Source organism: Nanorana parkeri, unplaced genomic scaffold, assembly GCF_000935625.1.
Source record: "Nanorana parkeri isolate BGI_ZX_2015 unplaced genomic scaffold, ASM93562v1 scaffold1853, whole genome shotgun sequence".
Classification (NCBI taxonomy): domain Eukaryota; kingdom Metazoa; phylum Chordata; class Amphibia; order Anura; family Dicroglossidae; genus Nanorana; species Nanorana parkeri.
In genome coordinates, this window is record NW_017308121.1 from 232,201 (window position 1) to 257,895 (window position 25,695).

General features: G+C 39.1%; 1 protein-coding gene across 1 annotated transcript in view; it reads right to left on the minus strand.

The window, feature by feature from the left end:
* The window catches only part of LOC108799904 (protein diaphanous homolog 3-like), a 177,135-nt gene that overhangs the window by 141,448 nt on the left and 9,992 nt on the right, over positions 1–25,695 (minus strand). Inside the window, exon 4 of the mRNA XM_018571841.1 lies at positions 23,718–23,823. Within this exon, the coding sequence (XP_018427343.1) occupies positions 23,718–23,823 (106 nt within the window). The remainder of the gene's footprint in view (positions 1–23,717; positions 23,824–25,695) is intronic.

Below are 25,695 nucleotides of genomic sequence, written 5' to 3' on the forward strand. Positions count from 1 at the left end.
CTTAGCCCTTTAATGTCTAAACCTAAAAGGGAGAAAATGTTTTGTGTAAATGGCATACCTGTAAGCATCAGCATTGTACAGTCCTTGCAAACTCAGTAAACCCACCAGTGGATGGGTAAAGAATGCTGGCCATCATCAGCCCAAGAATAGTAATATGTGCTTAGGCAAAATTGCTTTGGTTAAGGTATGAGGACATCATTTTATTGTGTCATGGTAAGAACATACATAGTGGTACAAAGATACAAAAGGAAAGAGAGGAAAAAACAAAAATGACAATGAAAATGAAGTAAAAGAGATTAAGGGGTACAGAAATCAATAACCCAACCCAGAGAGAGAAGGTGATGACCTTCCAAAATGATGGAAATAACAACATTGTGTCCAGCTAAAACACAGAAGTTGTATAGGTGATCCAACAAGCTCAGGTTCTCAGTAATCCAAATTATTGTACCCGGATCGGAGTTACAGAGGTCAAGCTCTATGTTTACCCAAAGTTTTGTGAGTTTTACATGCATCCAATCCCGTAAAGCCAAACCACCTGACGTTTTGGATCTAGTCATAATGACAAGGGAGATCCTTGATCTCTTTTAGGTCCAAACAATGATGAAATGTAATTATAACATCATAGGTCTGTTAGTCATGAAGTAAGAAAGATTCCCAGGTTTTTCAGTTTTACTTTTACTGTATGTAAAACAGGATGTGTGTTCACATATGCCACATGTTTATGTTCCCTCCGCCCCATCCACACCACGTGTATGTCCAGGTTGAATCTCATCATGCACAGAAATGGTTCCAGGGATATTGCAAATAGGAGAGGGTTCATTACGTATAGTAAGGGAAAATCTTCACTTAACGTCCCATTAATGCGGATGGAGTAAAGTATAAGGCTAAGCTCCAGCTCATCTTAAAACCTAGTCCAAAGTACTGAAGAGTTGCCGTAGGGTAGTCTCTGGCCATCCTGTCAAATTCTCCCAATCTGTGAGAATAAGTAGGAGGGGGCTGGAACCACCTGCCAAAATAGGTGATGAGTAATAATGTTCTAAGAAAGTGATCTACAGCCTCACTTGTTAAGAGTTGTTAATGCTAAAATTTTAGAATATAGCTTGATATCTATGTTCAACAAACCCGACACATCCGTAGCTCCCACAACACATGTTCCTTTCCTGGTTTATGTAGCACAGTCATGTGTGCCAGAAATGTTTCAGGCCTAATGGCTGTTCCCTCTGCAATGGAATGTGTATATCTAGTCATACGTGGGATAGATATCTTTAAAAGCTTCACAGTAAGACCATGTCAAGCCATCTTGACCCAGAGCTTTCCCAGTAGCATTTCTGAAAGGGCTGTGAGGAGTGCTTCCCCTGAGATTTTTGACTCCAGAGACTGAAAAAAAGCAGGTGATAGGGAGGGTAAATTCAGTTGTGCGAGGTATCTGATAAGCTCACCTTGACACACATTTCAATAAGGTGGGTATGTGGATAGTAGTTATGATCGAGAGTGATCCGAGATCACGGCCTTAGCTATTTTCACTGTACAGAGATATTCTAGGTGATAAAGATCCAAAAGGATTCCACTGATCTTAGAAAAGGAATTGTGGGTAGATAAATAAAAGGAGTAAGCTCTGTGAAGTGGGTGTAGAGTCCTTAACGTATTGATAAGTTGAGTTTTGTGCAGCAGGGTTTTGATGGCTCTCTATTATTTGTATGGAATGTGGAAAAGGCCAGAAGATGTCTCCAAGGAGGGCTTCAATGCTACATTATCTCCAGCTACAATAAGCATACCCAAAGCATAAACCAAGAGACGGATGAGTACTTGGGATAGAAAAAGACATTTGCCCACTGTTAGAAAAATAGATATTAGCTAGGTTGTATTGTGTTTTTTCTATGAAGGCTTTCAGAAAAAAACTCTCTCTCAGTCATCTGCCAACATTTCTGAGAGTGTGAAAGGGGTATTCTTGTGGACACCTATGGAAACACCCTTAGTTTTGCTGATGTCTGAGAGACCATATAAACACTGGGAGTAATGTTAGGTAGTCAATCTAATGGAAGTTGAATGATTCAAATGGGTTTCTTGGAGGATGGCAATATTGCAAGAATGTTGTCACAACTTCCTCAAGATCTGGTGTCATTTGGCTGGCGTCCTGAGACCTCTCACATTATAAAGACATTAAAATGACTTAGCAGCCAGAGAAATAACAGCTGAATGTGTAAGTGATGTAATACACACCACTTCAACATTCAGAGATCGGAGAGGAGATTAGCAAGTGGAACAATGCTGATCTCCCTCCGATCCTCCTGCTGAAAGCTGCCAAGCCGGAGTGGAGCCCAGGATAGAAGGTAACAACGGTGGAGGCGAGCAGCGCTGAAGGAGGGGGGCACACATTGCAGGGCAACACATACGAGCGATCTGACGGCTATAGAGCTGTCAGTGTGGTCTGCTTATAAGCTCGTGCGAGCAGAAAAAAAAAAAGCTGTATATTTTACAGTGCCCTGATGGAAGGAGCTTGCCTTCCGTCTGTTTATTTACAATGGGCGGATGGCAAGTGGTTGAGGTCCGCATCAGCCATGGCCTCCACCAGTACACAGATGTGGGAATTATTGTGTTGGTTATGATATTCCTGATCCTGCAAATGAAGAAGGCCATTTTATGAGTGATTGCCATCCGCCTGCTGGTTTCCTGTATATGCCATGTGAACTTGCTGTTAGTCCAGCTGGGACTCCTAGTGCTCTAATCTGGTTAGTAGGTGGGATAGGTTGGACAAGACGCTTACAAACTCCTGTTTTAACCCCTTCAAGACTGACGACGTACAGTGTACGTCGCCAGCATCGGGGCTGTTTAAACAGCCCGGTTTAAACAGCCCCGATGCTGTAAGCCCCCCCATGTGATAGCAGTGAAAGTAAAGTAAAAAAAAAAGAAGAAAAAAAATTGTTTTTTTTTGTGTTTTGGGGCATTTAATTAAATGTTTCACTAAATGTTGGGGTTTAATAAGGAGTTGTGCTAATATTGCACAACATAAAAATTTGCAACTACCACCATTTTATTCCATAGGGTCTTGGCATTCAGAATATATATAATGTTTGGGGGTTTTAAGTCATTTTCAGGCCTAAAATGTGAAATATAACATGGGTACAAAAAATGAAAAAAAGGTCTCAGTCATAAAGGGGTTAAAGAGCGTTCCAGGTCTTACAGCATATTTATAAGTTTGTATCTTGTAGGGAAGTCTTTTACCATATTTGCCAACTCTGTTCTATTTCTGTGCAGACACTCCAATGAAGATTCAGAGTTGGATGAAGAGCCCGGGGATCCCTGCCCAGAGAAAGTTAGGCATGGAGAGCATGCCTTGTGGGACTCAGACAAGGAAGCCTGTGCACTAGGCCGCAGGGTTGCCTCCAGGTGCACGGCAAGATAACGCTTCATGGAACCAGATACCAGGGTCTTTGTGCTCTCCAGGCACTTTCCCGTCTTCCCTGTGTTTGCCTGCAGTTCTTGAACAAGGTGGGATACATGAAATCAGCACTTTAGGTTGGACCAGATATAGTGCAACCTAGAGATACCTTCATAAATCTAAATATATGGGTATGTGGTAACACATCAATGAGATCCAGAGGATTGATCAGGAAATGTTTCTTCAATAGAGTAATAGTCAAGCTTATCATATTCATCTTGCACTTTCAGTAAGCCAATTTATACTAGTCCGTTAGCTTGTGCTCACCTTCTTTGCCAAGGAGAGAGCAGTATATAAGTCCTTACTTTGTTCTTCTACTTGTACTGGAGTCAACACAATCTGAATCACTTGTTAGTTCCCCTATTTCTAAAGATCCCCAGACAGCAGGGAAAGAATATCTAGGTGGAATTCTGAAACAATCAACGGGGAAGTGTTCCCAATTGTACTCTATTAATGAAGAAACAATATCCAAAAGCTTGATTTATTTTTGTGTAGAAATTATTCCCCTGACCTTGCAATATTGTTTAAGGAGTGTGAGGTGGCAGGACTTTCGCGTTTGAAGAATCATGTAGTTTTAATAAATGCCACTTATATAGGAAAGAACTCTGCTTAAAACTTTTTAAAAATACATTTGGATTTGGATTACTCATATCTGGGAAGAAGATGATCTCATCTACAAATCTATCCTGCATATTGTCAAATCATAATCAGGTACAATATTGGAAGAGTCTCGCTTAAGAGCCTACACTGATGCATCAGTGATATAACTGGCTGGAATCAAAGAACAAAAAAGGAAGGAATAATATTTCCTCTATAATTTTTGCACAATACATGGTTTCTCCAACCATCCAGATTTTGTGATTTGGCCACTATCATAGTTACTATGCATGGAAAACACATGGGAGCTGCTTCCGAAGTCTTGCTCACTACACTGTCCCCATTTTTGTACATATACTGTAAACAAACTCTTACTATGATTTCCTCAAAACTACAATGTCTGTGTTGGGAGGTCTATCCAAGTTAACAGAACTCTTTTTTTCACTTTAAGGACCATTTTTCTCAAATGTGACCATAGACAATGCCCTATCGGAATGCTTATACCCTCTCCAATAATCCACTGAATTGTCTCAGGAAGAGACAGAACCCAAGCTAAAGGAAAAATCAGCCTGTCTTCTGTTACCCCAAGAAGTGATCTCAAGTTCTAGTCCCTGAATATCTTTCAGCAGAGAGTTGCATCATTTAATGTCACCTCCAGAAAGTGGTTACACCTATTGGTGAGCTTGCAGTATATTTTGATGCCAGTCCACCACAAACTGATCAGATGCGTGTCCTATGGTTCTACCTAGCTTATGTGCCAATTTATGTGTAAGCAGCCAGCGCTCCCATTCCCAAAGTTCCAAACGAGGAAAACTGAAAATCATGGAGAAGGGAAAATTGAATGAATGTTGGTAAAGCAAACTAAACTATACCTAATTCTAATCAGCTACTTTCAGAAAACATCTAGGTTTTCTGAACAGGTCTGTGCGGGGAAAAAAGGGGACAGAGATCCTGTTTGAACATTTTGGGAATCCTTAGGACTAACAGGCTAACTTTTTTTTTCCCGGACAGATTCAATGACTGCATAGTCCAGCATTGCATATTTTGCTCGCAATGCTATACGTGGTGTTACGAACCAGTACAATTTCTTGTAGACTGTTTCAGTGACAGTGCAGTCAGCTGGCAGTACACATATTTGGCTGCAGTTTTCTTTTTTGTTTTTTTTTAACAATTAGCTTAGTTTCCATCTAGCAGCAACACCCCAATACCTTTAACTGCAGTTTAAAAAAAAAAGATTCTTTTTTTTTTCCAAATAGTATTCGCATTGACACATGCTTTTTCAGTTGACAGTGATAGGCCTGCTTTTGCTTTGAACAAATTGTGCAACGGTTTGCTGAGGCTGTCCATATCCTCATTGATGCAGAACTGTACTGCTACTGACCATTTCTTATAAAACTCTTATTTAGAATTAAAGTAGTAGTAAACACTGCATTTTTAAATGTACTGGGTAATGTAAATCAGTGCAACATTATCCAGTACATTTTTTCCTTAAAAATGTAACTGAAAATGAATTAACCTATCTGCTCACCACCAGCAGCTCCAGGCCCACAGTGCTGCTTCTCTTGAACATCCAGATAGTGGAGCACGCTCCCTATGCCCTTCACATGTAGGGACAGTGCAGGCTGATTGACAGCAGCTGGAGGGAGGAGCAGGGGAGTGTCTTGCCTCTGGAACCATAGGTCTTAACTGGACATAAACACACATGCGTTCATGTATCCAGACAAGAACGCATATGCACAGGTGGCTCCATGAGTACCTGAAGAGGACAGAGCCACCGAAAGGCAGGGTTGTCAGAGGGAAAATTCTTCACAGCAATATTTGAAAGCAGTCACAGCGGAAACTGACGTGTAATCAAGTGCTGAGGTCTGAAATATTATGGCTATGTATTTAAGGTTTAATATCACTTTAAAAGACCTCAGATACTGCAGCAGTGTAGCATTGGCCAGCAAAAGGACAATTGTAATGGCCAAGACTAGGTTAAAATGTATAGTGCTTTGTGAAAGTATTCAAAAACCCCTTTGGTGTTTTTCCTGCTTTATTGTATAAAGTAAGGTATATAAGTGAAGGAGCAAGACTCGGCCCAAATATACTATAGATATAGAGCACATGCCAGTAATTTACTACAAGATTTAAGACATGTCAGATAACACAGCTGTGTCAAATTGGCCAATTGTAATGCCCAAATGTACTAGAAACATGGGTTATGAACAGGTGTTTTAATACAAGGATTAAATTACCGATGATAGAGCAATGTAAAATTGTCCAGCAGCAAAACATTTTTGATAAGCAAGACTAGGGCCTTATAGTTTACAGATAGAGTACTTGAAACACAGCGCTAGAGATAAAGTCAACAAAATATGTGTAAATATTCACAGATTGGGTTAAGTGATCAGTGGATATCAATGTATAAATTATGTGTATTCGAAACAGTCATAAAAAGTAAATGAAAAAGATGGTTTGTATCACTATGTGAACAACATAAAGTGTAGCCTATGGCTAATAGATATAAATGACATTCAAACGTAAGTGAATAATCGTGATGAACTTAGATGACAAAGAATAAATAGTAAAATTGAATAATAATAAATAGATAAAATCAGCTTCGATTAAGATTAAGTAATAATAGATGATAGTAGATGGATAAAATCAGCTTCGATTAGTGAATATAATACGGCATTACAACTTCATTGGAAATATATAACACAGTATCAGAAAAAACGTCTCAAAAAGATTACAGTGAATAATCTGTGACAGTTTTTTCAAAAAAGCTGAAACAAAAAAAAAAGAATAGCATTCAGTGATCTATATTAATCTTGAATTGTTTCTTTAAATAAGTGAAGGCGATGCCAGAGGCAGCAATGTTCAATGGGCGATATGAAGAGTAGATCTCAAAAAATAGGCAATGTAAGAACAGGACAGGGGGGGTTTTGAAGACGGATGATTGTTAGTTCCTATCTCCTTAGTCCGACAGCCCCCTTAGTAATGGGTACTCACCGGGTTAGGGTGGATATGCGCAAATATCAGGGTCTTGACGATATGGTATCCGGTCCCGTCCTGCCTTCGAGTATGTTCTTCCCGCGTTAGAATCGGGCAGTAGGAGAGATGGTTTCCGGCTGTAGTGCTGGAGCTGTCTTTCAGACCCAGGGACCGCTTAGCCTAGGCGTATTACTAACGAACTTTCTCTCCGGAATCAACAGGGTTATGAGGGTTTAAAAGCAGAAAGACCTCATGGTGCAGTATATAAAAACAGTATAAGTTTTATTAAAACATAGTAGCTTACATCTGGAAATATAAAAACCGGCCGGCACAGCAGCTCTGGATCAATCTAAGAGGACTCCTCGTGTGCAGTTGAATTTACCTTTTTGACGCGTTTCGTCATGTGACTTCTTCAAAACAGCTCGCCCACCCATTCTCTCTGACCTGAAGTGATGAACTCTACTATGTGTAGTTTGACAGCCAAATAATATGTTTTTCTGTGCACCTTACTGGAGAACCAAAGAAAATGGGTGAGAAGTGATCCTTTCTCGTGGTCAGCAACAATCCCAAATAGAGAACAAACACCCCTCCATTTTTTTTGGAAAACAAAAGACAATTTTGGTAAAGTTAGTGCTGCCTTTATTGACAAGGGGATTTGTCAAAAGAGCTAGCATTCAGAAACAAAGAACATTTAACAAACTGACCCTATTAACTCCCTACGCAGTTTGCCAACTTTCCCTATCTTTTCCTTACAGCAGGCTCCAATACATTGACACTTTGGATGCTCTGAGCCTGCACCCCCTCCTCCCCCCTTTTTACCCAAAAAGCCACCTTACTGGTCCTTCACTGGACAACAAATGTAAACTTCTGAGTCCCTTTATTTTCTGCCAGCTGGCTATACACCATCTTGTCCAACCCCTAGTGTCAAAAACATTAGAATTACATCAATATGGTTGTGATCTACCTAAACATATTTCCAATTGTTGCAATTATATTCCTACCCTGTTTCCCCGAAAATAAGACCTACCCCGAAAATAAGACCTAGTACTATTTTTGGGAATTGCTAAAATATAAGACCTACCCTGAAAATAAGACCTAGTTGTGACCATTCCCAGGGCCGGCGGTGGCATAAGAGGGAACTTGAAGAGCCGTGGGAGAGAATCGGCGGTGCCAACGAAGCCAGCGCTAGAGGAAGCAAGGCGGCACCGGAGGGAGCAGAGCCGCATAAGCCGATGCTTCCTCTATAGTGCCGGCAGTGATACCAAATGCACTTCGCCTGTGAGGAATCGATAGTGAAAGCGCGCTTCGCTCATTCTGGCCAGCGATTGGTTGGCAAATTGCTCTTGGAAAGGTACGACACCCTTGATCACAATATTTTTGTACATAAATACATGTAGACTGTTGTAGAGGAATAAGTGTTGATTGTTGAACATTAAAATAAAAAAAAAATAAGCCCTACCCCGAAAATAAGACCTAGAGTGTTTTTTTGAGCCAAAAAAATATAAGACGGTGTCTTATTTTCGGGGAAACACGGTATGTATTGCATTGCACTGGATATTAATAATGTTGTATGATATGTCTGACATATTTAAGCTGGCCATGAACTGCTTATATTTTGAAAAGAACGTTTTTTCGACTTTCTATTAGTTGATAGTGTCAAATCCACTCTCTATTTCGACATTAGTAACAAAAAAACTATAACGAGCAGGATGGAAATGTTTTTCTCCAACTAATAAAATTCTAACAGTGAATGTGGCTTTCCCTCAGGAAACTTCATTCATTTAAAATTTGAAGGTCAAAATCAAATGAAATTTTGTTTGACATTTATGAAGTGTCGGATGACACTATTTGTTGATAAAGAATGATATCCTGTATAAACTTTAGTTCGGAAATCTACTAGGATATGGCCAGCTGTACAGTGTACTCCCTCTGTTACCCCCCTCCTGTTTTTAGTTAGTTAGTACAGTCTCTGGCAGACACTAGGTTGAGAAGATAATGGTCTTGTTACAGTGCAAAGGACTGGAAAACCATCCTCCATACTGCAATTTGAGAAGTAAAACTGTTATGGATTAATGTCTTATTGGAGAGTTAAACTTTATGTAGATTGTCTTGATCATGCATGTGACCATACTGCCCAGACGAATGAAGATTTAAAGGAGAGATGTCAAGGCAAAAAGTGGCATTTTAAATAGAACAAATATAAAAAGCAATAAAGTCTAATTCTCGTACAGTGCTGGCACTCCCAATCTCAGCATAACTAGCAAGAAGGGGGTTTATAAGACACTAATGCAAGAGAGATTTTAGATAATTAAGCTAGTAGCATTTAAATATACTGCTTTAAATTCCTAAATATTTTAAAAGGAAATTCAGAGAAAACAAGTGTTTTGTCCTACAAATACTCACCGTTATGTTTCTATCAGCAGATATGTGTTTTGTTTTTGTTAAACAGGAATCAGTTTAGTTTAGATGACTATTATTATTACATAGGATACGCAGACATATAGCACATTATATAACATATTTACAAGTTTTATTTAGTGCACACTCAATTTTTGTTTCTTACAAAATTTCCCTAAAAGATTCTAAAAGCTATGATTTAGCCTGGTGACGGTTATCAAGGTCTATTGACATGCAATAGGAGTTTTTCCATGTGCCAGTGCCATGGCAACTGTCCTAGCAAAAAAAAAAACTGCAGTCTCGCAACATGAATGTGAAAATATCCATCAAATATGATATAAACTTGAACAGATCTGCATTGTAAAATGTTCTCTTCATTATCACATGCAAAGGATTGATGAGCCATTTATTAGAATACACAATTAAAGCACAAAGTCATAATTATAAATTTCAATATAGACATTATGAATCTTCATGTAACGTACTAAAACAAGTTTTCTAAATCAATTTGGGAAAAATATAGGTAAGGTTGGCCATACACCTTATCTCTCTTTTTTAAAAAAAAAGTTTTTTATGGAAAAAGTGCAACAGATTCCTTCATCTACGCTAAACGGAGTGGATGGAGGAATCTCCCACTGGGCCAAGCTTCAGTAGCTTGCTAGTTGGCCCGGCTGGCTTTCAAAATACCTGAACAATCTGATTGGATGAAGGCATTGTTCATTTTGAGAGCGTAGATGGAGGAATCTGTTGCACTTTTCCCATCTGACCATAGAAAATCTGCAGATAATCTAAAGGTGAATGGCCAGCTTAAAAATAATATTTCAAGGCAACTACTTTTCTTTTACAAGGGTTTTATTGAGAGTGAAAGAATATACAGTAACAGAGTGGGTACAATGCTCCAGTGTAGGGGCCATGCATGTATGCAATAAAATTATACACACTGAGATATGTTCATTAGGGATCTTTGAACATATGTGGTTTGCATGCACTGGTTACATCACAAAGTGGATCACCATTTGAGGAATATATCAGACGAATGTCACGAGATGTTAGATAGTGGACCAACAAGTATACAAGCAGGCATGCATGTTTCATGGTAAAAGGTAGGAGAGGTGCCTTAGGAAGAAAACAAAAGGCAGTGCAAAAAAAATGTAAAAAGGGAGTCTGATAGTAGAAAAGGTGGAGAGTAAAGGAAGATGGATGGCTGGGGGGGTTTGGGAAGTGGGAGAAGAAAGGAAAAGTAGCCACCCTCCAGAAGAACTGTGTCAGCTCAAATTCAAAGATGATTTGAAGCTCTACAGCTGAGTGATGCACACAGTTTTGTTAATAGTAAAGGTACTTTAATAGAGAACTATGGGGTAAGTGTTTTCCCCATAGTTCTCTTAAGGGTCACGGGAGGACATATACTGGCGTCCTCCCGTAACCCAAAGTTCAGTATATCGTGAGCTACAGCTACGCTGTTAACGCTTGGATGTGTTGTGTTTTTTTTCTTCTTCTTTTTTTTTTTTTTTTATAAAAATCTATTGAAAGTGAAAATAGTTAAAGATAGGGGACAATCCCCCATGTAGGGAGTCTACAAAGTGTTGTAGTTGGATCTAATGAAAAGGCCCCGTATGGGAAATTCTGTGAGTCTTTAAGTTGTAGAGTGTTCAGACCCCGTGTAGGTTGAGCGGAGAGTATTTAGTTCTAAAGCCATTTAAACTTTACCAACAGAATTGGTGTGGGTCCTCCAGACCAGGAGGGAACAGTGGCAGCATAAGAGGTGGAGAACATGAAGGTGGGATGATATCAGGTAGGTGGAGTGTTTGATAAAATCTTAAACGGCAGAGTGTGGGTTAAAGGGAGACTATTGTTCGTAAAGCACATGATCTGGGAGAAATATACTTAGTTGGCTCTAAAATAATGCTTTTCTCAGATTTCTTGCAGGCAGTCAAGAAGGAAAAAGCCAAACTTCAGGAAGTGAAAAAAAACATTTAAGAAAACTGAAATCATGATATTTAATGCTGTATCCTGCAAAACTCTGAGGGATAGTGGATGTTGATGCGGTACTTAACTCCCTATGTCTATCTGGTTGGACAGACAGAAGAGAGAGCTGTATATGCAGCAGGTCAGGTGTTTATGCCTTCTAACCTACTACACACATTGTGTGGTCTCTATTATGCATAGTTTTATTCAACTGTCATGCCTAAGAATGCACCACTTGCTGGTGCAGTTTCTTCATTGTTGCTCAAAACTACCATTATGATTGTTTTGAGCCCTACATGGGGGTTGCCTACCCTGACCTTGCTATACATCACTTACAAGTCATCTAGTGGCACCCCTCTGCTACAGTTTTATACTTTATATTTATTGTTTTCTTCTTGGTTCTTTACACCACAATGTCTTATACTACTGAGGAGGTTTCTACGCATTACATGTTTTGTCTGAATGTTTTGTCTGAAGCTTTACTTCTTGGATCCATTTCCCTTTCCTTAATTCTTTCTCTAACCAAGGATGCATTCCTTTGTTCTTTTAGCCTTTTGGACAAGGTGTCTTTAAGGCCCTGTTAGCCTCCTGACTGGAGACTGTTTTCATTTGTTATATTTGCTCTTTGGATTTGCCAAGAGGCGATGTTTCTACAACAGACTGTTTATTGTTTCAGTATTTCATGTTTTGATTACTTGTTTGTCTCTTACAGCATAGGTTCTCTTCATCTAACAGGCAATATGGTGTGGTGGATAGTGTGAAGTGTCATAAAGCGTGTGATTTGCAGCTACTATTTATGGTGATAATGTCTAAACTTACCATGGGTACTATGTTCCTTGTTAATATTGGGTATGTCCTTTCATGGAATGGATGTGGCTTTGAGGTGGAAAAGTTGGTTAAGAGTGCATCTTGATGTTCAAGACTCCATCTTGTTATACACAAGTCCCAAGGTTTGTAGAAATCAACAGTTTTATTTTTGCAAGGTCTGCAAGGATATATTTTTGCAGACTCTGCAAAATATATTATTAATCTCAATCTGTGGTTTACAGGGCTTTTGCAGAATTTCCTGTTAGCAGCATCTGTGTGTGTGGGTAGCTGATAAGGCGACGAATACTCCCAAATATGGTATAGTGTCAGACACCAGACCAAGTAGGCTCACCACAAAAGAACCATTAGTTCTTCAATTACTGTTTCGGGTTGATTAATACAAATTATGCAAAAGTGGGAAGAGCTCTGTGGTTTCAGAGAGTTAACCATTGCAAAGCTGCGATGAATAATCAAATATTATTGGATGATTTGTATTTCCATGCCTGCCCAGTGTGGGATGCCACTGGGATGCCACTGGGATGCGTCTCATAAATTATGCTAATGTGCCTTAGCTTAAAAAGTAATGTAATTCCTCTTTTCGGGTGTAGTACACTGGCTATAGTGCTGCCCAACATATGTGGAATAAATCTTAATCATGTCAAGGACACAAATCTCTGTTCTGTTTTTTTGCGAGGTCTGGTATTCCTGCTAGGACAACTTGGGCAATAATGTGAAGAGGCATCCTTTCACACAAGCTATCAGTGGTCTGCCTGCAGGAGACTTTTCATCTTGTTGTGAGGAGATAGGAGTGAAACACTTTTTGACTATCATTCCACCTATGCTGGGGGAGGGGGGTTCTACACTCATACAAAAAAAAAAAAAGCCTTCTTCTGCATTTAGTCCAAAATGAATAGAGCAGATCACTTTGTTTGAATTGGAATGTGTCCTGTCTACTGTGTATATACCACCCCAATACCGAGTGATTTCTTAGGGAATCAGCTACTTTTTTGAAAGACAAACTACCTATTACTATTGTAGTCAAGGGAGATTTAATAACTATATAAATGCCTCTCTGGATAACTTTCCGTGCTTCCCAATGCTCGTCCTTTGGGTGCCATTGTATTCAGTAGGTTTTGTATGGAACTAGGTCTACATGATGCATGGCACTTACTACAACCTGAGGATCCTCAATATTCTTGTTATTCTAAAATGCATAATACACTGTCTCGTATTGAGTTTCCATTGAGGTATTGATAATTACTGTAGAAATTCAGTCTAGGGCGCTTTCAGACTAGTCCCCGATACTTTCTATTATTCTATTATCAGGCCGCTCCACTGCCATGGTGACACAACCCCTTCTGGCTCTCTCTTTTCCCTTCACATGCATTACTGGAGTATGAGCTATCCTATTTTGTAACTGTTAATGCCTCCAGTGCCCTGCAGGGGATTGTCTGAATACCTTGAAAGCTTTCATGAGAGGTCTCTTCCTTAAAGAAATTAGCAATATTAAAAGTGGCAATAGGGAGAGGGAGCTCGACAGGAGGTAGCTACCCTTGAGACTTTATTTCTAACTAGAATGCTACATGTTAGACTCCCTGGTTCTTCAAAAAGCTCAAAATAAATTATTTGTGAAACTGGTAGAATGGGTGGAGGTGCAGCTGGCTCATTCCCAGAAAACTTTTTGCTATGTTACTGCTTTACGGGACTCACTTAAATCCCCACTTCCTCACTTCTAATACTAGTGAGCTTAACTTTATTAGTAGTTGTTAATTCTACAAATGCTGGTGTGAATATATGGCTTAATTCTCTCACTGAATCACTAGTAAATGACTATACCTTCGTATTTTGTATTTTTTTTTTATTTTAGGGATCAATCAGACTATTGTGTTGTGGAGTGCAGCACACTACAATGCACAGTAATGCACGAGTCTGCATATCTAAAAAATGGAGGTGATCTGCTTTGGGCATTCTGGTGCTTTGGTAGCTGATTCAAAAGAATGAGCTGCCCTAACACAATGCACTTTAATGTGCGTGCTTTGAGAGAACTCACCGAAACGTGAAGATGTGAATAGGCCCTTTAGTCTCTGCAGAAAGGACACAAACAGCAGTAAACATCTTGACAGGGTTGCTAATCCTTCTACACTATTCAAATCAAAAAAATATATATTCGGCTTCACAAGCATGTTAACCCTTTACAACATTACATATATGTTACATATATATCGCATATACTGTATATGTGGCATGCGTTTGTGCTAGATCAAGGTTTAGCTAAGTTTGTAAGTGTTAGCGTTAAGGGCAGTGTCAGTGGGTCTCTGGTAGGTTAAAACAATTAGAAAATCAAAATGTGCAGTACGGTTTCTACAACTACAAACAATAAATAACGCACACATGTGATATTGCCATGAATGTCAGGAGTAGTATAATATATTGTGGGGTTTGTTTTGGTGAGGATTCAGAAGGTATCCCATTGCACTCCAAACCGTCGTATCCTATTGTGTATGTCACATTGTTTGGCCTGATGAAGGGACCGCATGCGGTTCCAAAACATTGCAATTGCTTGTGACACCATGTTTATCTAAACGTCAATTTAAAAAAAACAGATTGATAAAGTGGACCTTGGTGTGCTGGTGACCTCCTTTTGTTTTGGTGGGGAGTCATGGTAACGGCAAGAAATATACAGCTAAAACATTTTTAAATATGTCCTATTTTAACCATCTTCGGACAGCTTTATATTGATAAGAATTTAAAAAAATAAAAATAAAATAGGAGATATCCAAGAGATACCACCAAATCAAGGCCCATTTTGTACTGGAAAAAAAACAAACACATTGTATTATTCACATGGATACACAAAGTAGCTGCAAAGCTATGTGCAGATTTACTTACACATGCTAAAATTGCAAAACTGGGTTCAATTTACTGGGGTAAAGTAACTCACCTCCCACCCACTCATCCTGCACAGCTTTTTTTTCTAACCTTGTGAACAAATACATTCTCATTCTCTAAATGTGCCATGTGCATCCCTTGTTTTCGGATGTGGGGACCTGCTAACCCAGCACTGGGGATGTGTCCACAACAGTTGGATCCTCACAGTCCTGCTGACATCACTCCTCTTCTGGATCCTGACAGGACCCTGCTACAGTGAACAGTAAGTTTCCACTTCATGCAGGCAGTGAAGTGGACACCCAAAGAAGGACCCTGCCTCATGTAAACAATAAGGAAGAGAAGACTTTTGTGTCATGTAATCAGGGCTTTAGCTAGGTAATAAGGGCATTTAGATAATAATTGATCATTTACAGGTGCGTAGGAAAGAAAGGAGGGGTGTTAATATTTGCCTGGAGATGGGTTGGGGTGAAAAATACTGTAAATGTCTGTTGAGTTTTTAAGTGTTACATAATGCTGTCAATTATATTTAAATACAAGCAATACAAAATCCTAGCAAAAATGGAATGGTCCAAGTCACAATTTATAAACCTTGTTGAGACCTTTACAAAGTCAAATGATTGTGAACTGGAAACTGCCGACTGGAAACTTGACAGGGTGGTTATGTGATTATAGCTGATAAGAAAAAGGATGAAAGAGCGATGTTTAACTCTTCATTTAATATGTTGTCTGATCTAAATATCAAGGCAGTTGGTAAACATTATCCCTTTTTACAATAATGGATAGTACATAACAGTATGTTAATATAGCATGTTATGTATTTCAACCTCTTCATATTACTTTAAGGGCCTAATCAAACTTGTCAGCAAAACTCATGCCTTTAGATGCATGAAAATGTATTACAAGTAGAAATCATATTATTTCCTATGTGCCTGGTTCATATCTAAGTTCTGCAGTTTAGTGTGAAAGGGAAAAGGAAAATATATATGCCCATTCACACCTATGCATTACAATGCACACTGCAAAGCACATGGAACAGTGTGAAACCAGACTAATATAAAAAAAAAGACAATATCCAAAGATAAATGAAAATAAATTGAGAATGGACAGCTAATATTTTCACATTTTGGAATTTGCCCCATAAAAAACAAGGATTAACAGGAGTATCCTATGAAGTGTAATATTCGCCAACTGCCTCTATGTAGAATGATGCCACCTGAGCCCAAGCAATCTACAGAATTACTGAGCATCAAAAATAAAATTAAATATACCTAAGCAAAACAAACACAAAATGCGCCTAAGCAAAGATTTGTGGTCACAAACTCGCCAGATGAATCGTAGCTCTGCTACGTTATGTGACTTTACACTCCCCTGTAACTGGTGTAATGGAGCAAAGATTCTTTTGAGACTCTCAAAAGGAGCAACAGAATAAGAATCAGATCATGATGAGTGTAAATAAAGACACAGTAAACCTGTTATACATATAAAAGTGCATTTTATCTTGCAGGACTGTGACCACAAGGGTATTGGTGATGATATTTCCATAAACTGATACAAAGGAGGAAGATTTGGGCTAGATGAACTGATCCTGTACATACACTAGAGAGACAAAACATTGTTTTGGTGCATGAACATATTTTATTTATTTATTCTGATGCAGTTATTCAGTGGACAGACTGGAATGGTTGATTTTGTTTATGCAAGTGGTTATTGTGAATGTTTGTTGATTTGAATATTTCACACAGAGAGGATTATGTTTTTGCAATATTATATCAATGATTTAGTACATGCTTATGTAGCTTAGATTTGTATTACTAGCACTGATTCAATTCAAACACATTTTTTAAATACGTGTGATCAGTTGGAAACAGCAGCTATCTAGATACAAATTACAGCAATAGAATATTGTAGACTCTAAACACTACACTTCCTAGTTCTTGTTTACTTTGATATCTTATTTTGGACAAATTAAACATGTTTGGAACATACCTTCAAAAATAAGTGAAGTAATGAAGCAGGCTGGGGGACTAAACTCCTAAATGTACATAGATATACAAAACAGCCTTTCCAGTAGAAACCCTGGTTTAGAGTTGGCTAGACTGGTAGGTCTACAGGTGAAACTCGATTAGAATATTGTGCAAAAGTTCATTTATTTCACTAATGCAACTTAAAAGGTGAAACTAATATATGAGAGAGACTCATTACATGCAAAGCAAGATAGTTCAAGCCGTGATTTGTCATAATTGTGATGATTATGGCTTACAGCTCATGAAAAACCCAAAAACCCCAAATCCACAACCTCAAAAAAGTAAAAATATTCGAGTTTCACCTGTAAGCCTTGGTTACCATACTTTGGCTTAGTTTTTCTAGGTCCCTCCAGTTACTTGTGTGCAGCTGGGAAGCATGGAGCACAATACATGTTAGGGTAAGCATTTCACTGTAAGCTAGGCAAGTCATGAAATCAATTCAAGGAAGTTTATTATTCTATATATTTATTACAGGTATTTATATAGTGCTGACAATTTATGCTTTACACAGTGCACATTCACATCAGTCCCTGTCCTCAAGGAGCTTACAATCTAAGGTCCCTATATTACATACATGCAGGGCCAATTTAGACAGGAGCCAGTTAACCTTCCAGCATGTCTTTGGAGTGTGTGAGGAAACCAGATTGTCTAGAGGAAACCCAAGCATGCAAGCACAGGGAGAACATGCAAACTCCTTGCAGGTAGTGCCTGACCACTGTGCCACTGTGCTGCCCAACAAGGAACAAGTGGGGTTGAGAAGGTTAGAGTTTCAGGCTCAGAAGAAAAGCTTTAATACAGCAGAGAGTGACCAATTATAAATCAGTCTTTTGCTGCAAACTGTTTTATGATTAAACTTAGGCTTAAATTTAGTAAACCACTAAAGCCTCAAGCACTGGTTTGTAAAATAATTTGTTCTATAATATATGGACATCTGCATTTTTCTTATCCATTTGTGAACACTATCATTGGACACTTGCCAAGCAAACAAGAAATTGTGACCATCAGTTGCACTTGCAGTCTGCTACATTCCATACAAAGTTGCTGTGATGCCCAGTTCACCTCCAACTTGACATATGCATAAGTGTATTTAGAAAAATAATCGGAAACCAGCATCAGCAACTATACTACAGTGATGAGATTAACAAATACGAGACCTTAGCTGATTGATGCCAAAATATGTTGCTGCTGATTACTATCCTTAGTCATTGCAAATCATTACAGACTGCATTACTTTGCCTCAAAACTAACTGTACCGAGGACATATGTTGATGCCTATTGCTGTTGTATTTGCAGATGGGAGATAGTGATAAATTCCTTCTAAATCACTATGTCAGGGACACCCCATGCTGACACTAGCTATTACTGATAACTGCAAATGAAATGCATCAGCACTTAGTAACAATATTAACTGGGAGTGTTGCTAGCAGCTCTATGTAGACAGAAGCATGACAAAGAGCTCCTGGCATTAACCCTACTAGTTATCCTCGAATTGCCTTCAATTTAACTCTAGTCCAGTCTGGATTGCAGCCTGGACTGCTCTACTACTAACCAGATCCCAGCTGTGACATTAACAGGCCCTCCTAGACACAGCTATGACTAAAAAAACAGAACAAAAAAAAGCGGGGCCTGCAGACAACCTTGTGGCTCAAGATGGCAGCAGCGCCTACATCACTCTCCAGACTCCATCTAAAATGGTTTGTGACAAGAGCAGGGACGCTGCAGCATGGTTGGAACGCTTTGCCCGCCAGTCTGACTATCCTGCAAAATATAACGGCCACGTCCCTCCAAGGAACACAATGAGGGGAATCTATCAAAACTGGGGCAGACAAATTCTAGAGCAGCTGTGCACAGCAACCAATCAGCTTCCCTCTTTCATTTTCATATCTTAACTGAACAAACTGAAGAGAGATGCTGACCGGTTGCCATGCACAGCTGCTCCAGAATTTGTCTGCCCCAGTTTTGATAGATACTATATTCTTCGCAATAAGCCCTCCACTTTCTGTCTACAGGAGACTCATACCACCCCCTGATCCCTCCATTATCTCTCTTTAGGAGATGCATACCACCCCGATACCTGTAATTTGCTTGACAGTCCTTTCTGTTAGGCAGCCTATCATTCTTCCTACTCCTCATACTCACGTAGAGTTTCCATACTTAGTCATAGAACTATTCTGTTCTCCTGCATACAAGTAAAAGTAGATGAGGCTGGGCGTTATATTTTTCTCCATTATTTGATTTAGAGTGTATTATTGTCAGCATATATATTCCACCACTATTCTCCAACAGTGCTCTAAAAGATTTAGCTTGATTTCTACGTGACAAACTCCCCATTCTTGCTTTAGCTATAGGTGATTTCAATAACTATATGGACCTTTCTATGGGTAAAATCCCAAATCTGGATCAGCTGATTGCTCCATTATAACTTCCTTCAGCAAGGTGTGTTCAGAGATGGGCCTGCTGATCCCTCTAGTGTACTTTAACACAGTCAGAAGATTTTAGGAATATTTTGCAAATTTTAGGAATCTTTATATACTTCTAAGGCATATTATACTGATTTAGACTTGCTGATCTACCGACAGAATATTACTTTGCCAAATTGAATAAATGCTGATAAAACAGATCTGGATGCTCCCATTACTCTGGAGGGGTTGGAGAGGACAAGTAGCTAGTTTGCCAAATGGCAAGGCTCCTGGGCCTGACGACCTTCCTATAAAAGTGTACAAGAATGATATGCAATAGCTTATTTCTAGTCTACTGCAGACATATAATGATGCTGTTTCTAATGGTTATCTACCACCTACTACCCTGTTTCCCCCGAAAATAAGACCTACCCCGAAAATAAGACCTAGTTTGGTGGTAGCATGTGAGGGGGAACTTGCAGGAGAGATGGTATCAGCCTGCAGGGACATACTGTATTAAGGGGATGACAGGGGACTCCCTCCGGCCAGCGCAGTGACAGGGAGAACTCCAGTACCATACTTCACCAACTGCTGTCCCCCTGAAGGCACTGCTTAATGTAATGGTACTGTACTGTAATGTGTACCGTTAAATGGTACCATACTTTACCGTGCTGTCCACTGTCTGATGTTCCCACTGCTGCACCGCTGGTAGCGCTGTCCCTGATGGCAAAGGAAGCCGGCGCTGTAGAAAGCAAGGCTGTGGCTACGGCGGCGGAGGGAGCAGAGCCGCATTAGCAGATACTTCCTCTATAGCGCCGGTTACTGTGACAGGCGGAGTGATACCAGATAACTTTGGATTGTTGTACATTTTGTTGCACATTAAAAAAAAAATAAGACATCCACTGAAAATAAGACCTAGTGTGGTTTTTGGGGGCAAAAAAAATATAAGACAGTGTCTTATTTTCGGGGGAAACACGGTATGTATGATGCCACTATCATTATTCTCCCTAAGAATAACAAGAACACCCTTTTATCAGATTCATATAGACCAATCTCCCTTCTTAATGATGACACCAAGATGTTGGTCAAAGTGCATGCGAACAGATTATCGGCCACAATAATCTGACTTTCCTAAAAGGGACAAACCCGACTTGATTAAGGTGAATTAAGGTGGGGATATGGGATTTAAGGGAATTGGCTATAATTGTTGCATAAAGTTTAAGACATATATTAATGAGAGAAATCAGTCTGCAATTAGAACAATTTGAGGTGTCCTTATGTTCCTTTCGTATTACAATGATGTGAGCCTCTTGAGATTGGGGTGTGAAAGGGTTGAAAGGATGTGTAACCATCAGTAGCTGGACTTCTTCCCACAGTTAGGGAGTCAATGGTCCAAGTGATTTCCATTAGTGTAAAAGGGTCAGATAGGGAGGCAATGGCAGATTCAGATAGTTTGGGTAAGCTAGTGGAGGACACACAAGATTGTATATATCTTCTGATAAAAAACTGGAAGGGGAGAAAGAGATGGATGTTATATTATGTAATGTGGCGTAATAATGATGAAAAGCGTTAGCTATTTGCTCAGAAGTAGGAACCTGGCCTTGCACAGGACAGGTGATTTTAGATATAAAGGTACGAGCCTGTCTATATCTGATAGATCTAGCCAAAAGCTTACCACACTTATCACCAAATTTGTGAACGGTGCAAAGAGTGGCACCTAGACAGTGTGCATGAGAGAAAAACAGAAGTCTCAGAAGGTCAGAAATTATCCGATAAACTTTCTCAAGCGTTACATAGTCAGGCTAGATTTAGGAGTCTGCTCTAAATCACAAATGTCTGATAAGAGAGACATAATTTGTTGTGATTTAGCTTTTTTGTGACAAGTTCCATGCTTGATAGTAGGAAAGTGGTCGGACCAATATGAGATTTTGGGTGCCAACTAAGTAGGGAATAGGAGGAGAAGAAATAATGAATACGACTGTAGGTAATGTGTACAGGTGAGTAAAATGTGTAGCCCTTTGTAGTGGGGTGCAAAGTCCCCCAAAGGTCGACAAGTTGTAATGTTTGCAGATTGAAATGAGAATAAATTTTGACATAAAAATCACTTTCCAAATAACGTAACGGATCTAGCCTGCTAAAAAGATGAAATAGAATGTCAAAAGATTGTGGATGATGTACCTCCCGCTCGATTTGGGCAGGGAAGGATGGCACTGTACCCAATACATGAGAGACGAGAGTGTTATTTCTCTATCCACTGCCCTAGATATTGGCATAGATGTTGTGATAGGCAGAATCTGCCCCTTACGATACTGACTGTGATTTATTATGATCAATTTTGTTTTTGTGTGTTTTGCCTAATTTGACAACTGTTATATGCTGTATTCGACATCAGTACAATGTGTACATATGTGACTATGCACACATGCAAATGTTTGTCTGATTGTTTTCAATTTTTGTACTGTTGGAAAGCTTAAAACTTTTTTTCAGAAAAGATTGTGGATGAACTTCACCCTGTGCCCAGCCAGAAAGATTTTGCAACCGAGAGGCAAGAAAGTATAGCCAGGGATTGGGGAGGGCCAGGCCGCCAGAATTTTTAGGTCTTTACAACGTATCAAGTTTTTATATGGCTTGTTTTTATCCCCAGATTAGATCCCTAAAAATGCTGTTAAATGAATTAAACATTTTCCGGGGAATTGTGTAAAGCGTATAGAAGTTAGGGCATCAAGATCATTTTTATTAGATTATCCCTTGCATTATAGCTATTTCCTTTGGATTTTTTTTTCCAAGAATAACAGTTCCATTTGATCATTGAAGTTTGTGCTGTTTTGGTATTTTGTTTGTATTCTATTTCTTCAATTTGTAACTATATTTCTGATAGAGATGTAGAGCCAAAAGAAATCTCACGGCTCCAATTCCTTAGCCGCCATCAGGACTCCCCAGGTGCTGGTCTAATTGGTGCATCTTCACCTTGGAATGTAGTAGTATACGAACCACACTATCCAGATAATTCCAATACTTAAGACTTTATTGAAATTCACAGCAAATCCAGAGTAACAGTATATGTAACAGCAAATACCAACACAACAAACCCCCAACCAGCTACAACCTGATATGGGTTAAAATTATCTGATTAAAACACACACACACACTATCCAATGCTAGTAAAGCAAGTGTGATTATAGGGAGTAAAACTACCATTCCTACAAGTGTGGACTGCTAACATTTTGTGCAATAGCAACTCAAAGTTACATCCCATTCCATTTTTTCCCCTCATTTCTACATTGTATACCACTTTAGCATTTACTACTTAAAGTTTCTTCCCCTTTCTGCAGTGGTTATTATTCCTGGATTCACGATCCAAATGTCCTTTCCATCACAACAATTATTTTTATTTTATAATTGTGGGAAACATCTGAAGCATATTAAGAAGAGGTGGTTTGAGTATTTTTTTTTCAGCATCCCTTTGGTTCAGGGGGCAGGGGAAATATTTACCTATAGCTTGAGTTCCACTTTAAATGGATACAGGGTCTTTTTTGACTTCCATATCTAAACCCAACATGCATATGCAAGAAACCTCATAATGTTTGGGACTTCTCTATCTAGTACTGGAGTACCGAATTCCTCCAACAAGTGCAGGCAAAACCTATGAACATGGCTCTGTTGCATATAAACACTGGTAGATGCTTTGAAGAGAGGATCAAGAGCAAATAAAGATTGCCAGATAAACTGGAATAGTGTTCTCTGGGTATTCACATTCTAAACAGCATGGTAGTTACAAAGCATTGAATGGACATGGATGGGGGGATGCACAGCAAAGTAGTAGAGAATGAGTCCTAGAGAAAACTATACCTTGTGATAATGCCAAGTGTAAACTATGCTTTAGGATTTGCGCAAAAGTGTGGAATGCTAAGGCGCACTGTTGAATCACCCCAGAACACAATCAAGACATTACTGAGCTCAATATACCTTTTCAACCAAATGGCAAAGGGGACTCAGAGGTTGTTGGAAATGCATGCCAAGTGCCATATTGTGCTATGTGCTGCTAAGGCTATTAACACAAGGAGTAGTGATTTCTCATTACAAACAAATTCAGCTATAAACAGGAGAATGTAGGAAAAAAAGCACAAATAAGTAAACTATCCAGCTGATGTTTTGAATTTTAAACATCCATCTATAAAATACGTATTAAGTGTAAAATGAAAATGGTGTTATATGAAAACAAACCTGGAGCTGAACAAAATTATGTTGTAGTCCTCCAACAATTGGGCTGAATCTAGTAATCCCCCTTTCTTCTGCAGCTGTAGTTATAGCATCCAAGACTTTTTCCAGACTAAAAAGCAACAAGATACATCATAGCGAAAGATAAAAATGTCACTGTAACAAACAGCCAACACAAAAATTCAAAATCAATTTATAACACTAAAAAATTATAAACTTAGCAGATTGCTGCAAGGACACAGGAAAGTTTATGATGACAGTATTGTTTGTTATCGTCTTATTTCAGTATTCTTCATAAATTCACCAAATCTAATTAAATCACTTCAAGCAGATGGCTCGGAACAAAGAACATAAGAAATCCCAATTCACAAATGCACAGAAGTGTGGGTAAAAAATATTTATTGCATGTTAACAGTGTACTTCTGTCCTGTAAGAGATACACAACTAAACAAGGCATAATTAATTCACTTTTCAAAAGTAACATCTTACCATGTGATTGTTGTATCTCCCAGATGAGGTAAAGCAATTACATTGTAATTGTTATTGATGAGAGCACATTAATTTGTAACTATCAAAAAAAAAATTTAAATAAAAAAAAAAAATCTGTGAAAATCATAGTTTCAGTAAATATTTTGAAAGCAAACCAACTCTGTGTCTCATCAGCAATAAGCTTTCGACTAGAAAGCAAAACAAGATATGTTTGTAAATAAATGTTTAGGCAAAACAAAAATGTACTCCATGGCATGGCTATTCATAAATACCAAAAAGAAGAGAGAACATTGGGACTTTTCAGGTGCTACTGATTCATTTCATTAAAAATGGCCCTTTTTATTAGAGCAATGTTTAAAATCTATATATAAATGCCCCAAGAGAGAACTAAAACTTAATCCTAAACAATGTAGATTAATAAACAATAATTCACATTAAAATCCCTTCAAATATTCCATCAATTAGCACAGCCCTTGTATCTAACAAAATCGATCTTTCCTTTGAGGTAAGTGCTAATTCTACTGATAGGATAGGGGTGCTGTTCGATGTGTTTCTTAGGCCGATAGCTCCGCTTCATCCGGAAACTGATGGGAACACTCTCACTCACTCCCTCTATGACCATGAGACACATTTCTAAGAAAAGTCCATAATGCCAAAATAGCTACATTTCATATAAATGATTCACTTCTTTACATTATCGCCTTGCATCAGCAGGCCCCCATATCTCTCTCCCTGTGGATCTTTGCTTTTGTAGATATACATATAGGGCAATAAAGGCAGTCCCCGACTTACGGACGTCCGACATACGGACAATCCATACTTCCGAACCGAGGTCCACTGTTCTCCTAAATGTACCGGCAGCCGCCGGTACATTTAGAAGAACTGTGGCTGCAGCGTCCTGTGTCCCTTCAAATCCCTGCTGCTCTCCCCGCCTGTGTTGGCGGAGGCTGCAGGGACACAGACCGTTGCATTCCTCCGCTGCAGTCCCGGCCTCCTCTTCCCCCGGTCCGTCGGCTTCTCTTCCCCGGTCCAGTCGATCCTTCGCTCCATCGGTCTGGCCACGGCTCCCCTGCCCCGCCCCCCTGCCTCCTCTTCATCTGTAGGCTGGGAGCTATACTCTAGTGGATATTGTAAAATGCAATAGCCAATAGCAAGCTGGTTATTGCACCCGCCCACTGCCTGCTGTCAATCAGCATGGGAGGACCTGATAGAGAACTTTCTCCTTCAGGCCCCTCCTCTGCTGATTGACAGCAGGCAGTGGGCAGATGCAATAGCCAGCCTGCTACTGGCTATTGCAATTTTAAATATCCAATAGTGGGCTGGCTATTGCTCCTAGCATTAAAATAAAAAATAAATACAAAAAGTTTTAAAAAATTAAATTAAAAAAGACAAAATAAAAAAAGTTAACTAAATAAAAATTAAAACTGCAAACAAATAAAAAAGTTTATAAAATTAAAAATAGAAAAAAACTTTTGTTTGTGTGTCATTTTAAATT